Below are 25,511 nucleotides of genomic sequence, written 5' to 3'. Positions count from 1 at the left end.
TCCTAGACGTTGGTATTATTTTTCTCTTGCACTGCTTCTATTCTTCTAATCCACTATATTGTCCACATCAACACTATTTCCTGCTTTGGCTCTATCTACAACACTACTTCCTGCTCTGGCTCTATATACTCGTTAGTCAGTATATCTGGTCAATATGGTATCTGGATTTGGCACAATTCCTCAGTTGGGCTGACAAACACAGTATCATTTAGAATTAAATTTCCCAGAAAAATCACCTGGGCTCTTTAATTTTAGGTAACTGCAACATTTCTTGATATTCACTTAGCACTTTAACTTGCAGAGAATTTTCATCCCAGAAACTGGTATTTAAATACTGTGAGGCTTGATGGGAGAAAGACTTGGAGATCTGCTTCTGTAAAGACTACAGCCAAGACAACCCTATGGGACAGTTCTACTCTGTCACATGGGGTTGCTATGAGTTGAAAACGACTCTACAGTACTCAACAACAACAATAACAATGCTCTAAACACTCCGAACACTATAAATGATTAGGGAATCATCTTGAGAAGTTGTATATTAAATAATAGCAACAGTAATAACACCATTTCATAACTGAATACAGGTAGAGCTCTGTAGTTTACACAAAAAGCTTTCATAGGGTTAAACAAAACAAAACAAAAAAAACCATTGCCATCAAGTCGATTCCGACTCAGGTGTGGCTGGTGGATTTGAACTGCTGACATTTTGGTTAGAAGCCTGAGCTCTTAACCATTACTGTTAACAAAAAAAAAACAAAAAACCTTTCATGGGAAAATCAGTCCCATGTTTTTATAGTCATACTTAATGTTTACATAAAAATGGCACTATTCAGAGACTGGTCACAACCTTGTTCAACAGATTTGGCTTCAAATTACTTTTGATATTTCAAAAAATCAAATAAAGAAGCAAAAAACAAAACCAGAAAAAACCTTGAAACGACTATGGATGATCAAATGGATTGGAATTCATACTTCGGAAAAAAGGAATTGCCCACTAGAACCTCCTGGAATTAGTATTTGAAAAGCAGCACACTCATCTGCATCTATAGCTTTAGGCGTATTGTTTAAAAACGGTTTTAAAAAAAATCTAATAGCGAAGCTTCAAACAGCTTTTTCTACCCAGTTGGGGAAGAAGTAGGGAGAGGAAAAGACTTTGAGTTCCAGGTGGTTGTGTGTAATGAAAATCTGGAGTTCAGAGAAATAAATATTTTTTTGTAAAGACATTGCCATGAAGTCAAGTACAAATGGGGCTGATTGATTTGTTCATTCATTTTCATTAATTTTATTCATTAATTCAATTATTAAACAAGTATTTATTGAGACTATACTCAGGCACTTTTCTATGTGCAGGGGATAAACAAGTGAACAAGACGGACACTGTCTCTGCTTTCATGATTAACAGCAGTCAACTAAATGTAGCAATAAAAACCTAGGTTGCTGACACCTCTGGTGAATGAAACTGAAGGTTTAAATTCAAGAAAAAGGTATTTTAGTGCACGTATCCTTTATAGACCTGCCTTAGCTTACCAACTGAACAAATCCAGGCTTCGGCAAGTTAAGCCAAGTCTCCCTTTTTTCCTTTTTCCCAAAATGAACTTAACAATGTCAGAACATTCTCTAAAACAGCTTTAAGAAAACCACTTACATAATGCTTACTATGTGCCAGACAGTGTTCGAAGGACTTTATATATTTTAACTTATTTAATATTCATAACAGCTCTCTGTTAAGTAATACCATCCCCATTTTAAAGAGAGAGAAAGCTGAGGCACAGAGTGGTTAAGTAAATTACAAAATCCTAGCAAATGGTGGAGTCAGGATTTGAACCCAGGCAACCTGGCTCTGCAGCCTCTGCTCTTAACCACTGCATTCTACTGCCTTTTTCTTAAAGACCGCCTTTGACCGCACACTATGTGGATAACATTGACAGAATAGTTTTATTTCAAATTCTATGGTCCACAAATGATTCCGCATACATACAGTGTGCGTCCTTGAGGGCAGGGATCATGCATTACTCATCTTAATATTTGCATCAGCTAACAGGGCCTACCACAAAGTAAGTGCTTGAGGAATGTGTGTCGAATTGAACTGGACTGTCTTATACACTTGATCCATTCATATCACCCTGAACAAGACAGTCCTATTTTGGGTAAAGGGAAAAAAAAAAATTTTTTTTTCTTTTTATTCCCTGGAAATCTTATTTTTGTTTAAATGTGATTTTGATAAATATGACAGTCAGACACTGCATGGCCCCGAGTCACAAGGCTTACCTGCAAGTGCAACCAAGTGTGGCAGGCAAAATCTGTTTGCCAAGGCAATTAACTCCAGGGGGTCCAGGTCCAAGGTAGGTGACAACTGCTTGGTATAGAGGTAATCCAAAACCGCTTGCATTGACATCTTGTTTATGTTCGGGAGATAGACCTGCAATGTTATTTCAAAAGCTAAGTTCTGCTGAAGAAAGCAAAGAGTGGGTGCATTTCAGGTTATGCTGCTTATAAATACCCCAACTATGTGATTTGATATCGGTGAGTCTGTGATACCTGCTCTGAGGCTGAGCAGTCACTCAGTATTTACAGCTTTAAACATAACAATTTGATTTGTAGATGATAAAACAGTGGGCTTGCCTGACAAAGCCTGATTTGGAATTTTTAAATGGCTATTTGGACTTATAAATCAGACAAATGGGCTGTAAATGTATGATGACATTACAGGTCCTCCTTGCCAAGTACATTACAATACTCTGTTGTGGGGAAAGAAATCTCCTAGCAACATGACAGGTGTTGGAGGAGCTGCAGACCACACTGTTGCCAAAACATGATACAGCCCAGCTCTCTAAAATGTCAAAATAGGGGATGAGCAACAGTCCTAGTTGCCATAGGGACTGGCTTGATTTCGATGTTCTATCAGAATATACTAGCATGACGATATATGTACGTTATTTTTTCCTATGGTATAACCACACAGATTCAGAACTACTGGAATATTATCAAGTATCAGATTCAGAGAATCCAGGGGAATCCTTGCTTAGGACATCTGAGCGAGTAGTGTGTTGGGTGTGGTGAATTGTCCCCAATAAGATTCCTCCAGTCTCCCTCTGGAGTACCTGCAGTTGTTTTCCATACAAAAACATGCTAGAATTTTCTAGAGAGCTAGGGACTGCTTGGGAACTGAAATTCTGGATGGTTGGGCATGGGCCAATGGGGATGTTCACTGTATAGCAGCTAGTCTTCACTATAGATCTCTAAATGACTCCATGAGACAGGCCCTTGTATGGAATAGAGTGGTATCATTGGTGTTTACTATTGGAATGACAATGATTATAGAAATTAATCTTAACTGAAGGCCTTCTATGTACTAGGTACTGCGTTAAGCTTTCTACATGAACTATCTAATTTGGTCCTTATATCCTTCCTAGGAGAAAGAAACTATATATTTTTTTCCATTTTACAGATAAGGACATTGAGATTCAGGCAGGTTAAATCCCATGTCCAAGGTCACAGAGCTAGTAAGTAGTGACAAGGATTTGAATCCAGAGAGTATAATTCTAAAGTCTGTGTTCAGAACCACTGTGCAGTACTGGAAATCCTTAATGGCAAGGAAGCTAAGGTTTGGGTTACAGTACAATGAAGTACCACGTGTCACTAATATATTTAAGAATTAGATTTCCAAGTTCAAAGGGATGAACCATTATAAACTTCTTATTTCTGGTACTTTATAAACATCTACATATAAAGTATTTTATATATATAGTAATGATTTCTTTGATATATAGCATTATATATATGCATTTTATATATATGTATATACATAAACACTATATAGCATTATGTATATAATAGGTATAGATGCTATACAGTGTGTATATATAATGTATATATGTGTATATATAATGTTATATAGTGTGTGTGTAATATATGTATATGTGTGGAGAGAGAGACAGACAGATAGATATAAAATCGCACTCTACCAACAAGGGGCTCATGGCCAATACATTGTAGTGGTGTGGATCCAGAATTGTTTAAGCTATTTCAACATTCTATATCCTCCTCCTACTCATTCTCCAGCCACCTCAGACAGGGAATGCCCTCTCTGCCAGGTAGAGATGGCCCCTAATGTATCATAGGGAAGGCCCAGAAAAATGCCTAAAAATAATAAAGAAATAACCCCTTTCAGACATAGTGAGAACAATAATTAGGATTACACAAATAAGCTGAATGGGTCATTACCATCAATGATTTGACAAGTGTGGTCGTTTCAAGTTTCCAGCACAACCTCTATAATAGAAAGACTTCAGAAAGTGGAAGCTATTACTGATACTATTTTAAAGAAACCATTGTTCATGCTGGATCATCTACAATATACAGATGTTGGAACGTTCCTCCTTCTCAACCAGCTGTATCTACATACTAAAAACTGCTATTAAAGTGAACCTAACATGACTTATACTTGTGTGTATGCTTACATCCGTGTATGTTTACATATACATGCACTTATTTTATACAGACATGAATATATTTATAGACACCCATATAAACTTATTCGTGTATAGGAACACATGGTAAAATTTTATTTCTGTAAAATGGTGTTTGGATTACTACAATTTTCCAGATAACTGAACGTTAATTAAGCTGTGAATCTTTGAAATTTGAACCATTTTGACAGTGAAAGTGCATTTTGCAAACTGCTGAGTGCTATAAATTGTTAGTAATTGGTAATATAAATCCCAGAGATCCCTCTCCTAAACATGGGAATGTTTGCTGTTTCTCAAACAATGGCTTGGATGATAAGGCCAGTGCCTAAGTCAGGTTGGGGGATGTATCACTAAAATGCTGTGTGACCTCTGACAAATCACTCACCCTCTCTTCCCTTCAAAGCTATCATCTGTCACATAGGAGGAGTTTGGAATGGCTGATATGTAAAGTTTTTTTTTTTTTTCTCCTTCTTCACTGAGACCCTGGGTTTGAGGCTATTCAGATTACCTTAACAATTTTTGGCAGGAGTATGTACTAAGACATTGCTTAAAAAAAAAAAAAAAAAAAAAAAATCCTATTAGTAATATAAATGGTCAAATGGACATTCTAAATGAAAAGAAATCACTTCTGGCAGCAGAAGACAGATTCCAGCAGGCAGCCCTGCCTCAATCCTCCCAATGTCCTTGGGGTGTGCTGACGCTTGTAATCACCCATGACCTAACTGTTTACTTCTTGCTTAATATATCTCTATCATTTTTTTTTTTAAAGCTATGGCTCTTTTTGGCAAAGAATTTTAGGGACCCTGAGAATTAACCAGCGAAAGAAAATAAGCTCCCAATACTTTCAGAGCATACATTTTCTTCTCCTGGTAGATTTCTTAAAAAAAGCCTGTTCCTGCAATTTCAACCTTTGTCATTAACTTCACAACAAAAGAGAGAACATTTTATAGCACTTTAAAAATAATATAAATAAAGCTACCTAAGAAATGGAATTAAACATTCTGTATCCTACCTGCTAGAGGTAGCTTTAAAAAAAAAAAAAAGTAATGAAAGAGAACAACCCTAAACAATGTCCCATATTCCAGTTTAGCTGGTTTAAAATTTTAATTGTGAAGATCAGCACAGGCTATTAGGCTTAAAATTAGAGACGGTCTCAGAGAAGGAGAGTATTCTAGATCCAGAGCATTGCTTACTACAACCCGAGCATGCATTTTTAATAAACCACTTGCTGAGCGCCTCTGGGGAGAGAATTATGCTTACTGTTACATTAAAAGTATTGAGAAAAATATAAGCGAAATACAGTGTCTTCTTGAATATTAAATGACAAAAATGTCTAAGTAATATCAATGGGCGTATTTTATTCTTTTCTGGATGTAAACATGATTTCTATTAATGCCACAACAAATAGGTTAAATTTTGTGGGGGACGTCAGATTTTCACAAGGCAATAAAGAGTTAAAAGGTGGGCTGGGAAGGACAAATCCCAAATGTGAACACAGTCCTCAATCAATCATGGAGTACTTATTGAGAATTTACCGAGTGTTCCACCCTACCCCGATAACCACTTCTACTATGCTTTCCTCTTTTCAAAAGGGGACTGCGGACTTTTTAACTTAGGGCTTTCAGGGGACAAAGATCTTTATTCTCTCATAGGAATAATTTAACAAGAATAGTCTATGAGGATAGTCTAACATATATCGAGCATTCATATGTAGATGCCTTACATGTGTACTCTCGTGCCCTGTCTGCCCTATGAAGAAGGTACCCTTGTTATCACCATATTACAGATGAGGAAACTGAGACTTACGGACAGTCATTTACCCAAGGTCAAACTAGAAAGATCCGAGATAAGAGTTTATAACTACTATACTGTACAGTTCACCCTGGAAATTAAAAGAAGAGATGGGGTGGGCAGAATGTCAAGAGCTCAAGGCTTTCTTCAAAAAAAAAAAAAAAAAAATTTTTTTTTCTTTTTTAAATTCTGGTAAAATATATACAACATAAGATTTGCCATTTTAACCATTTTTAAGTGTACAGTTCTGTGGCTCATGGCATTCTTAATAGATTGGCTAAAGAAACTTTAGCCTAGATCTTCCGATGCTTGGTTCCTTGGTCTTTGTCTTTTGAGTTCAGTTGATCTATACATACCTATTAGCTTCAGCTTTACAGTACTAACTGGTGAGTGAGCTAGTCTTTCTTGGGTAGGAGGGTGTGTTAAACAGGTGACTGTCTCCAGGAGAGGTTACTGAACAACATATACATGTGCAATCACATTTGCTGCTAAGTTTTTGTTTTGGTCACCTCTACTGCACATTTTAATCTGGAGCCGATTACAGTCCATTCTGGGAAGGGATAAAGGGGATTAGCATTCTGACAGTGTCTCTTTGTGCCTGGGTTCCTGACCTAGATCAACTTCTCTCTGCTCAGTTAATAGCAGGCCCTCTGCAGCACAATCAGCACATATTTTAGTGAGCTGGAAAAGTAAGGGAAGCAAGCCTCCAAGCTCTTTATCTCTGGAGATTTCTGAAGTGGGAGAAATGCAAATTGGATGAAGTTTGACTAATCAGTGGCTATCCCAATTTTTTCTTGGAAGAGGGGAAAAAATACCATCACCACCACTGGACAGCAAAACAAGGCTAGCAGCAGCTACCATTTATCTAATGCTTACAACATGCTTTGCAAGTACTGACTCTTACACCTCACAGCCACACTACGGGGTGGGTATTCTTCTTATCGTACTTTTTATTATGGGGAGACTGGAGCTCAGAAAGGTTAAGTCACTTGCTCAAAGCCACAGAGCTTGTAAGTGGAGGAGCTATGATTCCATCCCAACAGCCACCTCACTGGACTCTGCTAAGCTGTAGTAGTCTCGGTAACAAGGCTCCACGTATGGAAATACCTGTGACTACACAGGAGAGCCTTCAATTAGTTACAGGTGAGAACCTCATGGCTATTGAAGATTATTAGACACCAGAAGAGGTCATCCAATTACTGCTGACATCTTTCCTCCAAACAGCTGACAGCCCTTTGCTGGGGTTGGTTTAGGAGCAGCTGCAGTTTGTTCTGGAAGTGGAAAGGTGGCCTAGTGACCATCCTAGGCTTGTGATTCTAGGATTATGTTTCCCTACTTGGGAATGCAAATGCAGGCTCCTGGGTCACAATGTGAGTGCTCAGATTTCTGATGCAAGCGCCCCTTTTGAAAAGTTACTGTTTTCTGTATTTAAAAGTTTGGAGAGATGCTGAGATAATCAAAACAAGTCTCTCAGGACAATAAACTTGATGGGGTGTCCCCATTTTTTTTTTTTTTTAAAGATAGTTCATAAATGCTCACAAAACCCAACAAAAATGCTTGCTCACTCTAAGACTACAGGTAGAGGTGCTTGGATGGAATTTTTTTTCTCTCTTTCCAGTAGAACTTGTAAAAAATGAGGATGCAGGGTGTCCAAGACAATGCTGGCTCTGCTCTGCTAAAAATATCCTTCATTTGGTGATGGGGCCAGCATCTGACAGGAGATTCAGCTGTTTCTACTAGATCTCAATACTTCAGAGGAGCAGTCATTTGCTCCATAACTATTTTCTTACAGTTACTATACCCTCAGTCCTAGGATCCCCTCAACACAAGCAGACAAGGCAAGCCAGGGCAGAGCCTGGGGTAGGGGGGGAGTATTAACAGCCTCAGGGTGTGAGGTAAGTTAGGGCATACCTCATTATACAGATGAGGAGACTGAGGCACAAGTATGTGGCTTTTTAAGAGCTCCCATCTGGTGAGGGACAGAGCTGAGTCCAGGAGTAAGTGCCTGAAGAATTCATTTTCCTGAACTCCTGAGGACAGGCTCTGCCCTCCCTGTACTTGATTTTGATAGTATCTTGCATTGTAACGTTTGTTAAAAAGTATAGATGACCATGTCTTCATGGGACAGGAGAGCTGCAAGGATGGAAGGATATTAGGCATGCAATGCTCTTAGGTACTTACATATAATAAGTGACCAATAAATAATAGCTTCTCCTAACTGTAGAATTAAGAAAAGGGTGACCTAATATTCAAGTACTGCCTTGAGAACCATTTCATGAAAGCAGTTAAAAAAATTAAAGTCATCTGAACAATTAAACAGTTTATATAAGCACACACACAGGGCACATAAAGATACCACTTAGGTTTTAGAAAGGCACATACCTCGCTATTGGCGCTTTCCACGAACGACCCTCCAAACATGGCGGCCATCCACTCGCAGCTGCAGATCAGCAGCGGCTTGTGGGCACTGATGGCTCCATCATCCAATTTAAATGTCACCTCTGCCAAAGGATTGAGGAAACACATCCATAAATCAGCCTCAAGGAGGTAAACCAGGCTTCTGCTCCACCCATATTCAACCCCTATTTTCAGCATACCCAATTCTCCCACTGTTCTCCAAGAATTAATGAGCAAGCATTTAAAATCACACATAAAGTCACAACACAAATTCTCCAAACCACAAAGTAACAGAAAGAAGTGGAATAATTTTTCCCTCCTTCTTACTATGAAAAATTTCAAACACGCGGGATTGTGGAACAAATATTACAATGAGAACTTATCTGCCCACTGCCTAGATTCAATGATTATTAACCTTTTTCCATGTTTCCTTCGGTTATATTTGTATTTATATATATATATTTATATATGTGTGTGTGTATATTTTTTTAAAGCTAGTATGGCACTTCCCTCCTAAATAGCATGAATTTTCTAAAAATATGAACATTTCCATAAATAATCATACTATTATTAGACCTAAGAAAGTAAACAATAATTCACTAAAGCATTCACTATCTAGTTCATATTCAGATTTCAACAATTATCTCTAAACTGTATTTTATACCTTTTTTTTTTTTTAACAGAATCCAGTTGAGGCTCACACACTGTATTTGGTCATTATGTTTCTGCAATAAGGAGAGTGATTTAATCAACTTTACTTAAGGTTCATTGCTTAATTTACTGTAGGTATGTAACATTTTGTTTTCATTAACTTTCAAGACTGACTACACCCTGATGGTCAGTGTTTGGAGTAAATGATATACTTGCAAGCTTTAAAATTAATTAACAGACTCAGTAAGCACCTACTAAATATACAGTACCGTGGCAGGCGTTATGAAAGATAAAAGACAAAAACAGGGGTATCTATATAATAGAAGTCAGAAGTTAAATTTTTACAGTGAAATACATTAACACACATGCACGCACACACACACACACACACAAAATCAGATGGTAATTTCAAACAAAAATGAACAGGGCCATGTGTATAAAATAGTACCAGCATTAGTCAGTAACTCATACTGGATACACGCCACCAGTGTGCTTTGGCAATTATGTAGGGGCACTGTGAGCAGCATATGGCACAGTTAACAACAAACAAAGAAGGGACAAGAAAAACATGGAAGAGCACGGCAAAGAAGTGTGACAACAGAAAAAGACAAAGTCTGGAAACAGATGAAGCACCCTGGACGGGAATGCAGAGGGCTGTCATTATTGCTACAAGGACTTCAGTGGCCTCAGGACCAGAGGTCATTGATTTTTGATATGGGTAAGTACTGAAAGGTCAATGGAGAATGGAGTTGGTCAGGGAAGGCATCCTGAAGGTGAATTTTAAGCATCAAGCAGACTGAAGATAGGCTTAAGAGTAACCTGACCTATCCTGAGAGGCAGCCAGATGCCATGGTGGTTTAGGAACCAGTTTCTGCAGTCACAAAAGCTTGGATTCAAATCCTGGTTCTACCACTTACTACCCGTGTAACCATGGGCAAGTTACCTAACCTCTCTGTCCCTCAGTTTCCCCATTTGAAAACTAGAGATAATAATATTTAACTCTTATGTCTGATGATGAGAATTAAATAAGTTAATACATGTAAGGTACATACATTAAACATTAGCTATGTTATTCTTTTTCCTCCATTATGTTTGGCTAATACATGATAAAATACACTTGAAAGTTTCGAAAACTCTGTCACGGGGCCCTCTCACCTGAGAATGTCCCCTTGCTGAGACACTCTTTTATCCGATTGGCTTTCCTGACGTGAAATGCTTTTGTAATCTCCTGGTTCATGAAGGCTTCTTTGTTCATGATGTTTTCCACCATCATCCTCAAGTCAAACATCTCCAGGACCTCCGCAATTTGAGCCAGGCCCACTAAATCCTTTTCCTTTTCATCCAGCTGCCCCGTATAAAGAAACTGGAGCAGGGTTCGGAAAGGGCCTGGCTGCACTGAAGAGTCCATCCTGACCACAGTCACAGGGCCCACCCGCTTTGAAATGGGGTTGACTTGCATTTCCTTGTGCATGCCAACAAACCCCTTACTCCATCCGGACAAAGCCTGCATCTCCGGAACCGAGACCTCGGCTTCCAGCCCCAGAGGCTCCAGCAGGCCCTTGCTGGAGGACGTACACTGATCGGCCGGAGGTGGCCTCAGGGTGCCCTCCTCCCTTTCCTCATCCGGGTCAAGACTCAATGTCCGCCGCTGGAAATCCCTGCCCTGCTTCTCTTTCTCACAAGCTCCTTCACCCCAGTTTGGGGAGTCTTCACATTCCATCAAAAAAAGATCATAGAATTTGGAAGAGGAGGTAGCGAGGTAAATTCGGTGTGCAAAGATGTGCTCCTCGTCTTGAAGGATGAACAGTACATCTGCACACAGAGGATTGTTCAGTAAACAGGCAGCTTCATTCGTCCAGGTGGTGGGACACTCAGGAATTTTGATGACAGGTGGAGGGGCTTTTGGAGGTAGGAATGGTGCCTGAAGTAAAGGTTTCTGAACTTTCTTTAAGTGGGATTTCCAGAACTGCAAGTGACGGCGGGAAATCAGGGCTGCTCGGATAGCATTGTCAAATACATCCTTGATTCCAAACTGGTCAAACACACTCGTTTCATAGTATGGTATGCCCAGTTCCTTTGCAACCTCTCGACCTTTTTCTGGGGGCAAAATATCCTCTTTTTTTATGGGCCTGAAATATAATAGTTTAAAGATTATAATTAGCCTTATTTTAGGTGAAAAAAAGCAACCAGGGCTTACCTAAGCACCTAATTGGAGTATACATTTAAAATCCTATTCGGGTTTTTAATAAGGACCTTGAAAAATGTACTACCAACCGCAAGTCTTTCCAAAAGAAGAAGTTATGACTGCAGGGAAAAAAAAAAAAAAAATGCTTTCAGTAGTAACCACAGTAACTGAAGTATCATCCATTCACTAGCTGTTTGATCTGGGTCAAGTTACTTAAACTCTTTAAGCCTCAGTTTTCTCATCTTTAAAATAGGAATAACAATATAAGCATACTTACATCTTAAAGAACTATTGAGAGGTTTAAATGGAATAATTTGAGAAAAGTACTCAGCATAGTAGCTGGTCCAGTGTTGGATAAATGTTAGCTGTTATCATCACTATTACCACCAGCATCATCTTGATCATCATCACCATCACCTTGTGCTAAAATTATGCTTCATAACTTTTAAAATGAATCCACATACATTTTCTCATTTAAGCCTTACAATAACCCTATGAGGTATTATTTTCATTCTACATTCTTGAGGAAATTGAGGCAGAAAGTTTAAAGGGGTCACCTAAGATCACTTTTGCAAGATGGGGAGAGACCTTCATTCAACAATTAGAGTCCAGAATGTCCCACTCCTGGTTAAATGCTGCATATTCAACAGCTCATTAAGTTCTAGCCACTGGATTTATGAAGGAGCCTTGGTGGCACAGTGGTTAAGTGTTCAGCTGCTAACCAAAAGGTTAGTGGTTTGAACCTACCCAGTGACTCTGACGGAGAAAAGACCTGGCAATCTGTTCCTATGAAGATTACAGCCTAGAGAACCCTATGGGGGCAGTTCTACCCTGTCACGCTGGGTTGAAATGAATTGAAATTGACTTGATGGCACCTAACAACAACTGGATTTATGAATCCTCTTTCATATGGTTCTCCTTTTCCTCCACTGTCTTCAGTCAGGCCCTCGGCATCTTCCGTTTGGTCTACTGCATTAGCCTCTTAACTGGTTTCTCTTCAGACTCTCACATTTTAGTCAACAGTCTACATTGTTGCCAGAAAAATCTTTATATAACACAAATATGGCCTAGCTGCAATTCTTTTAAAAATTCCCGGTTCTACAAAGCCCATGGAATAAAGTCCACATCCTTTAGGCTGGCAGACAAGACCCATCTACAATCAAATCAAATCCAGTGAGGTGAAATCTTTGGAAGCAACACGAGCAGTACAGGGCTGTGGTTATGGCACAACCATGGTAAAGAAACAGATGGATTTCAGAACGTGGGCAAGGTGTGGTTCGTTGTTACTCTCTTTAAACACACATACTTGATTCTGAGAAATACTTTTAGGAACTGATCTTCCTAAATAAACATGTGGTCCTCAATACCAAAGATAATATGGGTGACAGGCACTGGTCTTAGGAGAAATAAGAGCATACTGGATAGAATTTGAAGGACTGGATGGAAAAGAGGAAAAATTGTAGGGTGTTGGCAAAGGCAGAGGGAAGTGCAGGGAAGAAGATTTAACTTCAGGGTTTGCTCCTGAGGACATTTTGTGTTCCTTGTTTCTCAGGCCTTCTTGAGAATTACTAACAGATGGAACCCTTTCAGGCTTTGCTCAAATAACCGCCTTCATGAAATCTTCTCAGAACTGCTCTATGGAAGGGACTGTCCCCTCTGTTGCCATAACTCTCCTCCAGACCTCCACCTGTCAGTGGTTGTAACCAGGGGCAGATTAACCAGAAAGCAAGGTACGTACTGCTCAACTGTGTTTACTTACTAATCTGTAGTACGTAATTTCACATGGGTTTCTACCACAGCATGCAGTAAAAAACAGGTGAAACTGTGCATTACAGATTAGTAAGTAAGCCTGTGTGTACTTTGCTTATTGGGTGATCCGGCCCTGTGACACTCGGTTAGTATACTAACCTATTCTTTTGTACAGAAAGTTCCTCAGGGCAGGGCCAGTCTCTCATTCACCATGAATCCTCCTTCCCTCTCTGTGGCTCCTAATACTCAATTACTAGTCCATGCATTTAAGAATAGAAGGATTGTGAAAACTGAACATGAAAGTTTCAGAATTTTATCCCAAACATACCTAGAAAATCAGAAATTGCCTTAAAAAAGTACCATTTGCTTTTGTTGTGAGAGCTCAAGAAGTTGTGTCAATATAAAATTTTGTAGTAAGCCTATGAGGCAAACATTGAAGGAAGATAATAACATTAACGTTTCTTGAAACGCTACATTCTCCAGTTAAAAATGCAGTTAAACACAAAAAATATAAAATTCTTTTATACCGGGAATTTGAGAGAACTTTTTTTTTGAGAATATACACAGCAAAACATACATCAGTTCAATCATGTCTACATGTACAATTTAGTGACATTGATTACTTTCCTCAAGTTGTGCAACCATTCTCACCCTCCTTTTCTGAGTTGTTCCTCCCGCATTAATATAAACTCACTGCCCCTTAAGGTTCCTATCTAATCTTTCAAGTTGCTGTTGTCAATTTGATCCCATGTAGATAGTTCTTAAAAGCACATAATGCTCAAGGCAGATATTTTTAACTAGTTAAACTAAAATATGGTTTGGCTTTAAGAAGATGTCAGGGGATATTTTTGGCTTAAGATTTAAAGATTATCTTAGGACAATAGTTTCAGGGGTTCATCCAGCTTCTGTGGCTCCAGAAAGTCTGGAGTCCATGAGAATTTGAAATTCTGTTCTGCATTTTCCCCCTTTTGATCAAGATTCTTCTATAGAATCTTTGATCAAAATGTTTAGTATTGGTAGCCGGGCACCATCCAGTTCTTCTGGTCTCATAGCAAAGGAGGCAGTTGTTCATGGAAGCAATTAGCCACATATTCCATATTGTCTTCTTGTTCCTGACTCTCCTCTTTCCTCTGTTGCTTCAGGTGAATAGAGACCAATTTTCGTGCCTTGGATGACACTTGCAAGCTTTTAAGACCCCAGGCTAGGGGTCTAGGAGGTAGGACGTAGAACAGAAGCACTAAACATGATATTAGCCCAATTAACTGGGATGTCCCATGAAACATGACCCTGAGAACACTGTTTTATTCAAAACTCTTATTTTCTCCCAAAATTGGTATCTTCATTGTATATATAGTGATATAAATCCTCCTTCAAGTTGTATTTTAAGTGTGTGACACTGTAAAAATATATCCCCCAGAGACATTTACACAACAGTATTGTGTTTTTGCAAATATAGGTCCAAATGATTTTTAAAAACTGGACACGGCCATCTTGGGATGGATTAAGGAAAATGAGGAAGATTAAGAACACTTGGATATGTATTTCATATAAACCTGATTATCCTGGGGCTAATGATTGTGGCTGGTCACTCTGAGAGTTCGTTAACTTTATTATAAAAGTCATCATTTCCAGAACGACCTTATTATAAGTAGTTAGCATTTTGTCTAATACTTTACAAATTTCAAAGCACTTCATACACATCCTTTCATAATTAGAAAATTCATTTCAAGCACTGGCCAATCATATTTCAAAAATGGGTTTCCATGTTAAGAGTTGAGATGAGAGAAGTATTCTGGACATACCATCTCATAATCAACAAAATAACTTAAAGCTTATGGCTGATTGATGGGGTCCCAGATCCACTGAAGAACAGAATGGTAGGCTACAGAGACATCTGCTACCTCTACATTTTAATTTGGCCGGCACAGTTGACACCGAGTACTTTGGCTTACCTTGCTAAAGGGCGTCTGGCTCGATTAACAGCTTCAAGATCAGCATAGCGGAGATCTAGCTGGCAGCCAACTAGAATAACAGGTGTGCGAGGGCAAAAGTGCTTGATTTCTTGATACCACATGGTTTTCACATGATTTAGGGAATTGGGATTAGCGATCGAAAAACAGAGAACCGCAACATCGGACCTAAAAGGAAATCACAAAAGAAGCTGTATTACTTGTTAACTTTTTTTTTTTTTAAACCATTGTACCCCCCTCCTGCCCCTATCTAATACCACAACATGTCACAATTAAAAAGAAAAAAAAAAAAATAAAAGACCAGATATTAAAATACATCTTGGAGTCATGCAAACAGCTTGAAAGCCCCCACATTCCAGCACTAACACAGCCTAGTAGTTCATTTCCATATTGCACTGCAGAATGCATATGCATTGAAAAGTTTCAGATGAAGTTATTTTACAGTACAGATGATTACCCAAACTTGACTCAGTCCTGGAACCACAACATGCTGAACTATTTCTGTTTATCACAAGAAATAGTTTCAAGAAAAAAGAAAATAATAAAAACCACCTTTTACCAGTTTAAACAGAAAAGTGATGATGACTCAACCCAATGAGATAAATAAAGCAAACAGTTTAAACATTACTGAAAATGTAATGGAAGTATTTGCCGTACAGGGTCAGCAAATACACAGAAGGATTTCTGCCCTTCTTCCCGCCTCTGCACACATGTAGAGAGCAAAACCACTTATCTGTTTCCGAAAAGAAATATCCTGAATTTGCAGGAATTCTGACTCTTTACTAGGTATAAGGCAAGAAGGCAGTATTTAACGTACAACTAAGCAAGCGTTAGATGGATAGCTCATAAAATGACAAAATGTTGGAAGCAGATTTCTCAAATGTTATATACGACACCTAGCAGGTATATGGGGAAAAGAATTTCTTTATAGTCAATTTTGACATAATGATCTTCAATTTTTACATAAAAACTTACCATTCTAGAAGCCAAAGAACTGTATTATAAAACAGTTGCTTAATTATGGTGTTTGACAGAAAGCTGCTAACAGTATCTTTAATACAATGTATAAACCATAATTCTAAGTTGAAATATGTTAAATGATGCGTTTCAAAACATTGAGGCAGAGGAATATAAAGAATAGGAAAATTATGCCCAAGGACTGCAGACTATCTTGCAGCTAAATTCAGAAATAAACTCTTACAATTTTATTAGATGTTAATTTATTGCCTTTATTGTTTATGTAATGAGAAGAATCAAGGCGATGAATCAAAACACCTTCTTTTTAAATCATTAATGAGCGATTCCCCCTATATAGCAATGAAGACAAACAAATATATCTAGGCAACCATAAAATCTCCAAAAATAATCATTTGCAATGCAGAAAACTGCAGGGTGCTTATATTAAATGTAATTCACAAGTTGAGCCTGTAAATTTATATCTAAGAAAAACTGCACCAGACTACAGCAAATAGAAGAAAAAAAATCCCAAGATTAAAATATTTTCAAATTACAAAAATAGGTTCTAGGACTCAAAGTAGATGAATATATCACACTGTATGTTTAGTATCTCCTTGAAATAAAGATACTATTGAAAATTCTTGGACATTGGAAGAATATGTGTAAAAATATGCATAAATACATAAATGAAAGAGAAACATGTCTTGTCTTTGGGATTCTGATTTAGTTAGTGGAATAGTCTGTGCTCAGTTTTACTCCCTATCAGCATAAATAACTGCATCCACTAAAGCCAAGAATGCTTTGAATTTTACATTTTCTTAGGGGCTGAGTTTTCTATTATTCATAATCCTATTTATATTGGGTATCTGATGAAGCTTTGTCCTGATCATAAAATAAAGCCACCATGAATTTAGGTATAGTGAGAATAGTTATGACAATATCTGAGGTTCAATATCATAGAGAAATAATTGAGGAAATGTACCCAACATCTAAATGTGGAATAGTGTGTATCTGTACAAAATTACTCTAATTGGTGCCTTCTATTTCCATAGTAAAGCACATGGCTATAAAGGAAATCATTCTCAGAGCTTAATTTATATGACAGACATGTAGCCTAAATGTCAATTCTGTTATCTAATTTTGTGATACAGCATGTGAGCTTTTGAAATCAGAGCTAGCTCGGTTGCCAAGGTTACCATGATAACACTCAAGCCATTGAACACATACTAGTTACTATCCAGATGACCTGTAAACAAGTACAGACAGGACCTTGGGGGCTGGAAAAATGGAATCTTGTGCCGATGGCAGCACATAATACAGTTCCAGAGGGCCTAACTTCTAACTATGTTGCATCAATAACTAAATGCCTGAAATACTGTTGGAAAGCTAGAAAAATGCTCTGCAAATATTTGGCCTCAAAAGGATACTAGTTAAAGAGGCTGCACTCAGAGCAATACTACCATTGTCCAAAGCTAAAATAACTTATTGAGTCAAAATTTCTATTTGGATCGTTGGAAAAAAGTTTTTTGTTTTTTTTTAAATTTGTATGGAGGTGCTGTAAGAATTTCCCCCATTATTTCACAGTGGAAGCAGATAAAAAAAAAGATCGTATTATGACTACCAACTTGCTTAAATGGCTTTGGTTTAGCCCCTGTTGATCTAATTACAAATGTAAGTTAAGAAAACAAATTACATATATTCTTATTCTTTAGTCCCAACATATGAATATGGTGCCCTAAACCTGATTTTCACAAAAATGCTGAGAATCAATGGATCTAGCAACAGAACTATAGAAAGATACACCCCTCCTTATTTCAATATTCTTTTGTAATTCCTAGTTCTTAACACATAATATTGTCTGTGGTATAAACACCTATATAATCAAGTAGCTATTCTGAGAATGCCATTTATTCCATCTAGATTTTGAGCCAGTTTTTCTATGCAGTCAAAGAAGGCACAGGATCTGCAGCTAAGAATATCTCCAGCTGTAGGCAGAATTCTAAGAAACTAGACACATTAAATCACTTTTAATCAAAACATGCATTCCTGTGTGGAGACTGTTCAATGTCTGACATTAGCTTGTGTTTAAAAATGCCATTCCAATGAATGATAAACAGAAAAAGGCAAGTTCTAGTATTTCTACTTCTATGGCTCTGTCGAGTTTTTTACTTCGAAGAGTGAGGTTAAAAATAATTGGGAGAGGGAGTGTGGTGAGGACACTCTCACATATTAAGCAGCAAGATTAGCCTAGAAATGACCTCAGGGGTCCTATTTCAGCTGTAAAAAGAATCTGATGGGATTTAAATCGAGTCCTATAGCTATTTGGAGTAGAAAGCACAAGAATTTGAGAATGCAGAGGCAAAGCACAGAGTTGATAAAATTCTAAATTCCAGAACTGAAATATTCAGAAGTAGAAAGAAGTTTGGAATGCATATATATATATATATATATTAGGGAAAAATATGATTTCTTATTCCTAACTTGAAAAAATCAATATAAAAATTTCACAGCAAATAATGTTCATGAAATAATGTTTGGTTAGCTAAGTGAAGAAGAATTCAAAGTAAATGGCTGTGTTGGAAACAATTAGGAATCTCCAATTTCATCGTAGGTGGAGGGGATCAAAGAGAGACCAAGTCATCTAAAAATGCTTGAGCTGGTAAATCCAACCTCAGCTGTATTAGCTTTTCTTCAGATATTAAACAAACAAAAAATAGCATCTCTTTCAGTTATGTTTCAAGAACAACACTGGTCAAAGACAGCAGGTCAAAGACTGGCAAAGGTATTTGGATAATATAAGGAGCGCATGCAAAATTGGGACCAAAATCTTTGTTGGAGGATAAAAGAAAAAAAATCTGAAAAAGTGCATCTAACCCACATATCTTGGCCTGAGCCAGACTTTGAACAACAAATGCCACACACATTCCCAAAGGCTGTCTTTATAACTTACAGTCAAACATAGCAAACGTGGTAAGAAAAGATCAGAGGAAAAACCAGAAGCTAAACTGTTTCTCCAATCTGAAATATCAAATTTATCCTTAGAAGAAGTGGTTGAAAGAGGGTAGGTAATCGGTATCAAAAGTTAATTGTTTGGAATGAATTTTCTAAGCTCTTCCTTATCACAGAAGTTCTCTCAATCTTCTTAGTCGGTCTTCCCTTTCCTAGTCTCTTCTACTTTGCCATCATTGTCCAACTAAGGGACTGTGGGCCCAGGGTTTTCTCATCTGTTAAGTGAAAGACTATCCCTAAAGTATCCTTTATCTAAGAGCCTAAGATAAGTACAATTTTATGGGCGATGGAAAGGATTCCACCCATCCCTCCAGACAGCTGTGAGTGGGACAGCCAAATGCCCTTTTCCAGTGTCCCCAATTCTTGTTGGGTCTCTTGCTGGAGTAACACTTGGTGACCCAGAGGGAGTTAAGAATAATATTTTCCTGAGTTCTGCTGGGAAGTATCTCCTTTTAATCTTTTAACGTACATTTGTACTTTTAAGCCTTTCGTTCTTTAGTAGGATCCTACCTCTCTATATGTCACCACTGCCTCTTATTTTAATTATTTCATTTTTTCAGTAGAGATTCTCACAATATTTATGTTGGTACCAATCATGGTCTTTTTTAAATGGGTTTCTTTTATTTGTCAACATGCACAAGTCCCCTCTGGAAATGACTCCTGGCCTTTGGGACTTCAAGCTTTCTTCTCCTCCTTGATAACCAAAGAAGACTCTTTACAGAAAACATTTTCAAAACCATTCATGTTAACACATCTTTCATGCACATAGTCTAACAGTGCTATGCAAACAGACAGATCAAAACAGCACAAAACAGCTGGGAGCATGGCAGAGAAAAAGGGATATGTAACACGTGACTTTGGAAAATTTTAGTAGGGGAGCAGCCCAGTGTGTATGAGATGTGGAGTGAGTTGTCAGTAATGGTGAACATAACCACCTGGAGATGAATGGCTGTGTAAGTTCATACTCATGGAAGATGGAGAGGCCTGCAGGGGAGCGCCTGGCAGGGGATCTGAGGACAGCAGGGTAGTACCATGCAGGCCCTGGATGTGAGCGGAGAAATCAAGTCAATACTTTACCAATAGCAGTGAGGCTTCTTAAGTACAGATGTTATGTGGGGGAAACTGTCAAAACACCCTGAAATATATCCAGATTTGGGAGTGATTAGCATGCACAACTATTTCTTCCAAGCCCATAGCTGCATGTTTAGTAGGAAGAAACATTTTAAACCAGTCTTCCCCCTCCCACCAAAAATGAGGTGAAAGCAATAGATATTCCTAAGTGCAGGAAAGCAGCAACGACATCCCACCAATGCCACCAAACCGTGAGATGGGTAATACTCAAGTTTTAAAAATGGTTGGCTCTACCATCATAGTAGAAATATCACAGGGAGCCATGGCCCTAAATTGAAGACAGTAGGATTATCATCCAATAGTAACAAGCTATTTTTCATTTGATAACCCATTTTCTAAAGTTGGCAATCTACGTACCCTTAATATATCCTTGCAATCATCTGAAAAAGTGGAATGAAACTGGCGGAAGCACAGTAATTTGTGAAAAGAAATTGCTTAAGCAATCTCATTTAACTTCTGGTCAATGGATGACATAAAGAAGGCTTGCTTAACAGGAGAAGGTGAAATTGTGGTAATAAATTCCCTCACAACTCCACTCTCATTCTTATTTCTCTTTAGCTTTCCCTGAAGCTAAATGACTGAGGAACTTCCTTCCTACACTGTTAGTGTGTTCTCCTGAGGGCAAGACGAGCTGTAGACACAAGAAAGGCTCTGTGTTAGCCAGAATACCAGCTAGGAGGGCTCTGGGATTAACCTCCCTGACTCTTCTGAGACCAGGCTGCGTGAACCAGCAACATCATTTTACCATGGTAAGAAAGGGAGTTTACCCAGGCCTCTTAGCAATCCTCTCTGAATTGGTAAAGATACAAGGACTTGTCAAGTCACTTATCCAATACCAATCAATGTTTCCACAAAGAGTAACTGATAACCTCCTCTGTACCACGAACTCTTCTAGATATTGGGGATACAGCAATTAGCAAAAGACACACGCACACTGCTGTTCTCATCATGCTTACATTCCAGTGGAGGAGAGAGACAATAAACAAGAAAAGTAAGTAAAATACATAGTATTTTTAGGTAACGATAAGTGCTGAACAGAAAATAAAGCAGAGAAGGGGGACATGAAGCACTGGGGAGCAGATGCTTCTAATGAAAATGGAGCCCTGGTGGTGTAGTGAACAGCTTGGCTGCTAACCAAAAGGTTGGCAGTTCAAATCCACCAGGTGCTCCTTGGAAACTCTGTGGGGCAGTTCTACTCTGTCCTATAGGGTCACTATGAGTTGCTAACAACCTAACAGCAACAACTAGGGAGGGCCACATGGAGAAGGTGACATTCTAGTAAAGTTTTGAAGAAGGTGAGGAAGCTGATATCTGGGGGAAGAACATTGTGGAAGAGGAAATAGTGCAAAGGCCCTGAGGCAGGAGCATGCCTGGGATGCTTCCGTGAGGGAAGACGCCATGCTGCTGGAGTGGAGTGGGTGAGAGAGAAATCAGCAGGCGCTGAGCTCAAAGAGGCTGGGCTAGATCACGGAAGCCTTCCTGGGTGCCTGGCTCTGGCTTTGAGTCAACTGGGAGACTATTAGGGGTTTTTGAGCAGAAGAATGACATGATATAAATTATGTTTTAACAGCATCACCCCATTGCTAAAAGAAGCAGTGGACTTGTTAAGAGGTAACGGTCCAGGGAGAGATGACCATGACTTCTCTGCCTGGAAGCAGCTCAGATGTTGTGAAGTGGCCTTGTTCTGTATATATTAAAAGTAGAGCCAATGAGGGTTTGCTGATGGACCAGATGCAGGCCATGATGGAGAGGAGTCAAGAATAACGCTAAGGTTTTTGGCCTGAACAGCTCTTTCTTCCCTGTTTCTGGTGCTGACACCTTTGTTTAGCATTTATAACAGAATTGCAATTATTTATGTTGCCATCTTCCCCCCTATTCTGTGAGTTTCTAAGGGCAGGGATTTCCTATTCATATTTGTTCCTCTCCCATTGTGCAGAGCAGTGTTTGTAACAAAAAAATGCCCTCAATTAACATTTATCGAATGAAAAGGCCTTATAAATATTGGAGAGTAAAAGCTGCAGATATATTTTAAAGCCTAAAAGAAATGAATTTATGCAGAAGGTAGTTAGTTAGGGGATAAGCTGTAGTTTTAAAAAGAGTGAAAGGAGAATGGGAGCCATTATATTTCTTCAGACTATTTTTACTGAAAGACTGCAATATGCCATACCGTATCTCTGTTACATAGCAGAGGTTAACCAGTTAACATTAAAAAATATATAGACATTTACTTATCTAAAAAATCCATTTATATTTGTTCTGTAAACCTTCACCTGAAGTACAATAAAAAAGAATTATCCAAACCTAAAAAAAAAAAAAAAAAACAAAAAAAACATTTAACCCATCTAGTTGGATACTTTCATAACACCAGAATAACAATGGATTAATGATGTCTTCCAAAAATCTCCAGAAACAAAGGAAATGTAAAGAAATGGGTGGCTTACTGTCAGGATTTATTTTGGGTAAATTATAACAGAATTAAGCCTTAAGGAGGCCCACTCTATTTCATAGACCATCTTCTTCTTTAAAAACAAACCAAAAACCAACCCAAATAGTCACTAAAAGAAAAAGATCTCCAAGGTAACAAGTTTAAAAGAGAATTTGCGGATTTGCTTTATCTTTCTGCCACTCAGTACTCTGTCCTCCTCACTATACTCTCCAGGCTGGGAGTGGAGGACTTTGGGGGAAATCATTTTGGAAATCTAGTGAGTGGACAATATCAAAGGTTACTGACAAGATTATTAAGGAGCCCTGGTGGTGCAGTGGTTAAAGCGCTTGGCTGTAACTGAAAGGTCAAAAAGGTCTGTGGTTTAAACCCACCAGCCATTCTGCGGGAGAAAGATGTGGCAGTCTGCTTCTGTAAAGATTACAGCCTTGGAAACCCTGTGGGGCAGTTCTACTCTGTCGCATGGGGTTGCTATGCGTCGGAATCAGCTTAACAGTAATGGGTTATAGGACAATATTATTGTGACGATTCAATAAAAAACAAAATAAAACAAAAAACGACCTGTGAAAGTATTCTATAAAGTACCAATTATTGTCAGACAAATATGATTGTGAATTCAAAAATCACTGCTATATCTTGTTTGATGCAGCTAACAAGAATGGCAGAAAATTTTCATCAAGAAATCTTTTCCTTTTGAGGGGCACACCAGCCCAGGGGCAAGGACTAAAAGGCAGGAGGGGACAGGAAAGCCGGTAATATGGAACCCAGGGTCTAAAAAGGAGAGTGTTGACATGTTGTGGGGTTGGTAACCAATGTCGCAAAACAATATGTGTACTAACTCTTTAATGAGAAGTTAGTTTGTTCTGTAAACCTTCATCTGAAGTACAATAATAATAATAAAAAAGGAAATCTTTTCCTTTTGGCATATCAGTTTGGGTCCTTTATTGATATGGAAATGCTGAAACATGCATGGATAATAGAGTTATACTCTGAAGACATTGCAGAATTACTCAATAGTCTTTTCCTTCTTACCACCTAATTGGAAAGATAATTGCATGGACTGGAATACATTTGTCCATCAGAAAGTTCTAGTATAGAAACATCATCAACTGATGTTTCCTCCAGGATAAAAAATCAACATATTAGACAGCTATGTTTGACCCAACCTGTCAAACTTGTGATTATTAAGCAGTAATAGAAAATAAACAAAAAGAAGGCAGAACCCAAGACGTTAATGTTTTGAACAGTATGTCTCTTATTCTCTTTACCCACAGAGTCTCACCTCAGTGGCTTCTTTATTTGTATACTTGCGGCCCCTCCTGGGCCCATCAATGCTCTTCTGGGGCTGAACCACAAAGGACCTTCTTTCCCAGCTATGCCATCAGTGTTTGGGCAGCAGCCAGAATCCTTCCAGGTCCTGGAACATGTGTGAGTCCCAGTCATTGATCAAGTCCTGTAGCTATCTAATTTGGCACTGCTGCTTCCCAAGGACAATTTCATCCTGGGGACAGGGCTGGGTTGGGCAGAGGAATTCCAACTCTTCTGATGTTTTGTCTTCTGGTTCCAATACCAGTTCAGAGCAGGAAAGGACATTGTGGAACAGCAAGCAGGTCAGGGATGGCACAGAGCATGGCATAGGCATATTTTCTGGGTCCTACAATAATCTGGCTTCACTGCAATCCTATGCTTGTGTGCTTTAGCACAGAATCCACAAAATGCAGCTGCTTATTTTTAGCTGGGAGTTTATAGAACATCACCTTTGCAGAGATGAGAATTTCCACCACAGATTTAATTTTTTTGAATTATTTGTATGTGTTCATCCTTTCTGATAGATTGTTTATTTTTGGTGCTGAGTGAGCACATAGTAGTAATGCAGTTGTAATCTGCCTACTGTTGTTCTGATCAGTTCTCCCCACTTTTGCGCAAATAGATTAAAAAGACATCTAATTTTTTTAAAAATTTTTTTGTCGTACACAATTCTTGGAGGTAATACCCAGAGGAAACAACCTATAGTTGGAAAAGCATTGTATTAACACAAGCAATTATCTGTTTAAGGACACGTACCCAAACAAAGCATCACAAAAAGAAAATTACAAAGATTTAAAAATGTACAAATCCAAAAACTTGAAAAAAACAAAGAGAGAGAGAGAGAGAGAGGGTGGGGGAGGGGGTGTGTGGTTGATTTTGCTTCCCTCTTTTTCCTTCGGGCCTCATCTTTTCATTTGTTAATTTATGAAAGGAAATTTAGGCACCAATGTTTTCTATCTTCATCATCTTCAAGTTGAGTACATCTTTGTTATTCTTACTATAAATGTGCTGTATAAAATTCAATGTAGTAAAATAATTTGTAGTTTGTTATAATAATATTTCCTTGTAAATGCCTTAGAAGATCTGGCATGTATGAGAGATTGGTTGACAGAGTCACTCATTCAGCTAGTCATTCATAAAGGTCCTGGAGTATGGACCAAAGGAAGAGCCTTGGTGGTGCAGTGGTTAAGCACTCGGCTGCTAACCAAAAAGTGAGTGGTTTGAATGCACCAGCCACTCCACGGGATAAAGATGTGGCAGTCTGCTTCCGTAAAGATGACAGCCTTGGAAACCCTGTGGGGTAGTTGTACTCTGTCCTATAGGGTGGCTATGAATCCGAACCGACTCCATGGCAATGATTTTTTTTTTTTTTAATTGTACTTCAGGTGACAGAAGAAATAGTTTCTCATGAAACAGTAGTACACATATTGTTTTATGACATTGGTTAACAA

The 25,511-nt window shown here is 38.4% G+C and overlaps 1 protein-coding gene across 9 annotated transcripts in view; it reads right to left on the bottom strand.

The window, feature by feature from the left end:
* The window catches only part of RHOBTB1 (Rho related BTB domain containing 1), a 120,800-nt gene that overhangs the window by 5,848 nt on the left and 89,441 nt on the right, over positions 1–25,511 (bottom strand). For 5 of the 9 annotated variants that reach the window (XM_004369859.1, XM_023739295.1, XM_004369858.1 and 2 more), the window contains 4 exons: positions 15,195–15,380; positions 10,464–11,437; positions 8,643–8,761; positions 2,269–2,419 (listed from right to left, as the gene is read on the bottom strand). In XM_004369859.1, the coding sequence (XP_004369916.1) occupies positions 2,269–2,419; positions 8,643–8,761; positions 10,464–11,437; positions 15,195–15,380 (1,430 nt within the window). Of the gene's footprint in view, positions 1–2,268; positions 2,420–8,642; positions 8,762–10,463; positions 11,438–15,194; positions 15,381–20,255; positions 20,314–25,511 lie in introns of all 9 variants that reach the window. The other 4 variants (XM_023739303.1, XM_023739309.1, XM_023739312.1 and 1 more) reach the window with 2 other exon arrangements.

This window comes from Trichechus manatus, unplaced genomic scaffold (genome assembly GCF_000243295.1).
Source record: "Trichechus manatus latirostris isolate Lorelei unplaced genomic scaffold, TriManLat1.0 scaffold00007, whole genome shotgun sequence".
Classification (NCBI taxonomy): domain Eukaryota; kingdom Metazoa; phylum Chordata; class Mammalia; order Sirenia; family Trichechidae; genus Trichechus; species Trichechus manatus.
This window is presented reverse-complemented; position numbering and strand designations above follow the sequence as displayed.